The sequence below is a fragment of the Mastomys coucha genome, unplaced genomic scaffold (genome assembly GCF_008632895.1).
Source record: "Mastomys coucha isolate ucsf_1 unplaced genomic scaffold, UCSF_Mcou_1 pScaffold21, whole genome shotgun sequence".
NCBI classification, from domain to species: domain Eukaryota; kingdom Metazoa; phylum Chordata; class Mammalia; order Rodentia; family Muridae; genus Mastomys; species Mastomys coucha.
In genome coordinates, this window is record NW_022196904.1 from 186,719,210 (window position 1) to 186,725,602 (window position 6,393).

At 43.9% G+C, this 6,393-nt stretch overlaps 1 protein-coding gene across 4 annotated transcripts in view; it reads left to right on the top strand.

The window, feature by feature from the left end:
* Acsl5 (acyl-CoA synthetase long chain family member 5) overlaps positions 1-4,590 on the top strand; it is a 50,901-nt gene extending 46,311 nt beyond the window's left edge. For all 4 annotated transcript variants that reach the window (XM_031390710.1, XM_031390709.1, XM_031390708.1 and 1 more), the window contains 5 exons: positions 1,105-1,248; positions 1,697-1,798; positions 2,425-2,496; positions 3,184-3,333; positions 4,317-4,590. In XM_031390710.1, coding sequence (XP_031246570.1) covers positions 1,105-1,248; positions 1,697-1,798; positions 2,425-2,496; positions 3,184-3,324 — 459 coding nt within the window. In that variant the 3' untranslated portion in view covers positions 3,325-3,333; positions 4,317-4,590. The remainder of the gene's footprint in view (positions 1-1,104; positions 1,249-1,696; positions 1,799-2,424; positions 2,497-3,183; positions 3,334-4,316) is intronic.
* Positions 4,591-6,393: the final 1,803 nt, after the last annotated feature.

Sequence of the window (6,393 nt, forward strand, 5' to 3'; positions counted from 1 at the left end):
TCCAGATTCCTTTCTGTTACTGGCGGGTGTCATATGTTTCAATCCTGAACAAATCTGCCTGCCTCTGCCTCCCAAGTGCTGGGATCAAAGGCATGCGCCACCACCGCTGGGCTCTCATCTGTTTTCTTGAGAGGAAACAGCATGGTTATAATGAAGATGTGCAAGCCTCACAGGGGAATTTCCTAACGTTTCCTTCGAAGGTTTTCTTTACCTACTGTGTTAGGGGTTGGGGCTATAACTACCTCTGCAAACTTTTTTCTTGTTTATTGTTCAAGATTTAAGAGATTCAGAATACTTGACCATGAGACTCCCACGATATACTTTATTGATTGGGTTAAGTTTCTGTTTAGTCAGTGTCCCTTGCTCTAAACCCAGGAGGCAGCAAAAGATATTCTCCCTCCAATCCCCAGGAGTGATAATAGGCGGCTGATTATTAATCACTTCAGTCTAAATTACATCTGGCTCACTGATGGTTCCAGGGTCAATTCACTATAAAGCTCTATTTATGGAGTGCTCAAGTGGACTGTGTTTACGCCATCCCAATTCCACAATTCAAATCCTTAAGATAAGTGCCTCGGGAATTGAGTTCAGGGAAATGAAGCAGCATATGACCTGTGATGGTGGTCAGTGCCCTGCCAGCCCTGCTCTGTCCTAACAAGCCCAATTACAGGCTAGCTTAATCAGAAGCACTGCAGCTGTTTTACCCTGCTCCCAGATTTAACAGGAAGTAACATGGCAGCAGGAGCTAAATCATTCAGCAGTTTAAGGAAGAGATAACCCCTCCATTTCTCAAAAAGTTCTCCAGATGGGGTAGCTGGAAATAAGCTATTAGAAATTGAGGGCTGCTGAATGTTTTCACTGAATGAGACAGCCATTTGCATAGCTCAGCAAGCCCCTGGGGCTTCCCCTGGGGCCTCCCCTGGGGCTTGCCGCTTGGCTTTCTGCAGACAAGCTTTGTGGAAGCCACTTCTCCTTTCTTCAAAGCCAAGAGAAACACAGAAATCTCCAGAGAACCTACTTTAAATAAGGACAACACATATGGCCTTCTTACTGATATAATCTCCAAGGCTTCAAAATACTGATGCTTTTATCTGCTTCATACAGAATGGAACTCTGAAAATCATCGACCGGAAGAAGAATATTTTCAAATTGGCACAAGGAGAATACATTGCTCCAGAGAAGATCGAAAATGTTTATTCCAGGAGCAGACCCGTATTGCAAGTTTTTGTCCATGGGGAGAGCTTACGGGTAATGCACCAGTTTTATGGCCTGGGTTAGTTCTCATAGCCATAAAAGACATTTGTATAGGTGGGTTCAGATAAGATGCCCCAGCTTACCAAACCAACTACAAAACTACATTCTGAATCCTAAACATCCAGGCGATAATTTGTTGGAGTTTAACAACTATCTTAAGAGGTAGTTTATCTCACATGACGTCCTGCTTGGGACTCTGAGTGTCCACTCTGAGGAGCTCCTCTGACACAAAAGTCTTCTTTATATGCTACACTTAAACTGGTCCTTTGGGGGTTGGCTAGGGATTCCATTCTTTAAGCTTAATGACAACTGCTTCTTTTCGAGAATCAGGTTTGGATAGAACATATTTGCAGTGGAGTGCAGAGTGGGACACTGTATGGTGAGGAACTGAGTATTGGATTAGTCTGAAGGTCTCATCTATCACAACCCTCTTCCTTCCCAGTCATTCCTGATAGGAGTGGTGGTTCCTGACCCAGATTCACTTCCCTCATTTGCAGCCAAGATCGGGGTAAAGGGATCCTTTGAAGAACTGTGCCAAAACCAAGTAAGCATGGCTCAAAATGTTCTCCAAGTAGGCATGATTGAGAACATTCTCCAAGTAAGCACGATTGAGAATGTTCTCCAAGTAAGCATGGCTCAGAGAGAATGTTGCATGCATATTCTGGCCTGCTGTAGCAGAGGGAAGGCTCTCGAAGCTGGGGCACCTCTGGGTTCTCTGGGCTTCCTCTCTGCAGGGACAATCTTCCTGCTTCTAAGACAGGTAATTGCACTTTATAGTTTTATTAGAATGAAAGATAGAATGTAGAGTTTAAAACACAGAATGATTTTTTATTAAGTAGTAACATGCTGCTTGAGAGAAAACGGAATATGAGAATGGCAATGCCTTTAGACAGAGCCTGAGAGTCCTTAAATGAGGATGGCAATGCCTTTGGACAGAGCCTGAGAGTCCTTATATGAGAATGGCAATGTCTTTAGACAGAGCCTGAGAGCCCCTGAGTTTGCCTTCGCATGTACTTGTTTCCTTTGGGAAATACACAGTACATATGATTCAACATACTTTTTGTATCTCAATTTTATCCAAATCTTTTAGGCATTTTGAGTTGGTTCTTTCTTAGCCTTTCATTTAAACCTCTCTTCAGGCATATATGCTGTGATGTTTTTGTGTTTCAGTGCATAAAGGAAGCCATTTTAGAAGACATGCAGAAAATTGGGAAAGAAAGTGGCCTGAAATCCTTTGAGCAGGTATGCACTGCTATCATTCTGGTCCTTCAAGTACCACTCGAGTTTTATGTAAAGCTCCCATGTACACTGGTTTCAAACCTTTAATTCCCAAGGGCACAGTTTATATTTATGCATTCTGTCCCCTTCTGCCCTTTATGATTCATTCATTCTTTTTTTTTTTTTTTTTGTTTTTTTGGTTTTTCGAGACAGGGTTTCTCTGTATAGCCCTGGCTGTCCTGGAACTCACTCTGTAGACCAGGCTGGCCTCGAACTCAGAAATCCACCTGCCTCTGCCTCCCAAGTGCTGGGATTAAAGGCGTGGGCCACCACCGCCCGGCTTATGATTCATTCTTTGTACTCCACTTATACAAATGTCAAGTATAGCTCAGTTGGTAGAGTGCTTGCCTAGCATGCATGGTTTCAATCACTCTCCAGGGCCACATTAACCCCGACATGGTAGGACATACTTGTAATCTCAGTGACAGCTGGGAGGGGAAGGATCAGAAGTTCAAGTTGGCGGTCAGCATGGCCAGCACCTTGTCTCAGAAGGCACATGGCGGTCAGCATGGCCAGCACCTTGTCTCAGAAGGCACATGAGTCTGTGTCTTTACTGGCCCAACCATACAGCTTCTTTCATAAGGTGAAATAAGCTGCAGTTTATCACTTTACAGATGAAGGGCCAATCGTCAACATGTGCTTACCTTCTAGGTCAAAAGTATCTTTGTGCATCCAGAGCCGTTCTCTATTGAAAATGGACTTCTGACACCGACACTGAAAGCCAAACGAGTGGAGCTTGCCAAGTTCTTCCAGACGCAAATCCAGAGCCTCTATGAGAGCATGCAGGAGTAGTAGCTTAAGGTACTTACTGCTGAGGGCTCCAAGCTTAAGGTACTTACTGCTGAGTGCTCCAAGCTTAAGGTACTTACTGCTGAGTGCTCCAAGCTTAAGGTACTTACTGCTGAGGGCTCCAAGACCTGCCTGCCCACTCTGTTGCCTCGCATAAGCATGGCCTAAAACCTATCCCATGTTTTGTCTTTTCATCATGCCTGTTGTTTATCCATTATACTCGTAAGCTGCAGCATACGTACAATGTAAGACCCTTACCCAGAATAAAAGACCCTCCTCCCAGCTTAGACTTCTTGGACATTTTAGACCTTAGGGCTGCTTTATCACTATGTTGTTCTTCAGGTCTGTGTCACTTCCTCACGACTGCCATGCTAGTGCTATCTTGATTAGTGATCACCAGTTCTAGGGTCACAGGGATCCTGTAGGTGTACCCTTTGTTTTATAGAAACCCTGTTTGCTAGTAGCTCAGCATGTCCTGAGGCCTCCAGTACTGTGGTTCTCGGCCTTCCTAATACCGTGACCCTTTAATAGCAGCTCCTCACGTTGTAGTGACCCCCAACCATAAAATTACTTCACTGCTACTTTCTAACTAATTTTACTACTGTTATGAATTATAATGTAAAAATACTTGAGATGTAAGATAGCTGACATGTGACCCCAAAGGAGTCATGACCCACAGGTTGAGAACCATTGGTTTAACAGATTAAGAGATTTTTAAGTTATAATTCATGTTTTTCAGTTACGCCATGAAACTACTAGTTAGAACTTTAACCTACCACCCATACTAATTGTATTTATGAGACAAACTTTTATGTACTTAAGTGTACATCAAAGTTTACGCAATGAAGGAACAAGGCCAAGTGTAACAAACTGTAAATCCTCTAGTTAGATTTCCGAGTTGGGAATATTAAACCACAGCAGATAGGGTCAGAAGAGAATGCTGTTTGAAAGTGTTCTCTGCAGTGTCAGTTTGTGACATTGTCTGTTCTCTGCAGTTTGCTGAGCTGGAAGCTGTGGGGAAGAAGTGGAAACTATGTCCGGCGAACTTATCCAGTAAAGAAGCAAGCCCTAAAGCACTGTCCTGAGTTAAGAACAAAGCTGTGTGAGCAAGCTCGATGCGAGCGACGCCTGCACTGCAGGCCTGTCTTCTGTGATGGAAGCTTTGGATCTTTCTCTCTGGACTTCACTCCCTGCAGTATTTTACTGCCAGATAGCATGTGGTGCCTCTACTTGTAAATGTCAAATCTTTGAAATAAACTATTACAGATATTATGTTGTGCCAGTCTTGTGAACTGTGATGAGAATTAGTATCAAAAAAGAATCATGTGAACAATCAGCTGGGTTTTAAAGTTTGGCTGTACCGTAGAATTATTTGATTTGAAAATGAGGAGGCACTTCTCTGGGGTACTTGAGTTACATAGTCTTGTAGCCAGGTGTGGTGACACATACCCACAACTACAACACTCAGGAGGCTAGGGCAAGAGCACTGTAGGTTTGAGACTGGGTTACACAATGAGAACCAGTATCAAAATCAAATAACCATTTTTACAAATTTGTGGAACTACTGGGGTAAACCTAGGAGCAGCTATTCTCACCCTATCCACAGTTCTGAGTAGTAAGCCTTTAATCCAGGCCCACATTCTAAGTAAGTTTACTTTTTTTCCCTTTAACACCTTTCCTGTGTGTTAATCTCTTTCTCCTTTTCTTTTTTTCTTTTGAGATAGGGTCTTACTATAAACCTGACAGACATGAAGCTTTCTATGTAGATCAGGCTGGCCCACCAACCTCTGCCTCTAAAGTCCTGAGATTAAAGGTGTGTACCACCCGGCATGACTGTGGTACTCTAACTTGTGCTCCTTTCTGGCTGCTAACTGGATCAATAATATTGATTATTTTCCCACACCCTGAGCTTAGCAAGGCTGAAATCATTTCTGTACCAGAAACAAAGGAAAAGCAGGACTAAGTTCTAGGGTGCATGGTGGCTTAGTGCCTTCTCAGCTCTCATTTCCTTTTATATGCCCCTTACTCCAGCTGACCTGAATGGCTGCTTCCCTGGTCTTGAAACATGCCAGGCTGGCTGTACTACAGTGTGGATGCTTGCTGTTTTTGTCTAAAATATAGACGCTTCTTATAGGCACATGACTTGTCTCCTAATTTCTTTGTCACCCCACCTTCAGAAACAACTGTATCTGACTGGTGTTCACCTGCTGCTCTTATAACGGGGTAACATCAACCACACCCGCTTCTTGCTGAGCACCCAGGTGCCCACTTCTTAGTCCTATCTACTGTTGTAGGCTTAGCTGCCCCAGAGGCCTTAATTCCCTGAAAGCAAGGATTAAGGACTACTCAATCAGCTTACTCAAGTCCAGTGAGGGAGACTTTCTCCTGCAGTTCTGCCGACCTCTTTCCAAAAGCTCACCTGTAAGCTTAGATCCCAGAACTTGCACAAGCTTTAGGTTTTGATATTAAAGTATGTAACCCTCCTGGCTTGAGGCCCGCCTCTCATAACCACACTTCTCTGCTCACCTCCTGCTATTTGCCACGCCTCACTCCTGGTTCCAGTTACATCGGAAGTCCACCTCTACTGAGACCAAGAGAAGTCGCTGATTGGGCCAGCATGCGGACGAACTTGTGGGAGGGGTTTACCTCACCTATTCTATCTGTTGGCTTGTTACAAACAGGGCATTAAAGGCAAGATGGCTGAGCAGTCACGACTCCCGTCTAATTTTTTAACCTTCCACGTGGACAGGTATAACTTTGGACACCCTATTCTCTCCCAAACTCTCTCTTACCATTGCTTTTCCTTCTAACTCCATTTCCCAGAATAGCCCTCTCTTTTACGTTACTGCTGGGCGGTAACAAAAGTAGACAGAAGTGGCCACAAGTGATTTGCACTAGATGTAAAGCTATAAAGTCAATCTGGCAGTAACAGGCTCGTATACTGGACCGAACATCTTAAAGCTCATTACTCAAGAAGACTATACCTGGCAGCTGGGCAATGTTTCCATAAGAACACCAGAGAAACCATTTTACTCAGAAAACAAAATAAACCACCGCCACCACCACCGCCAC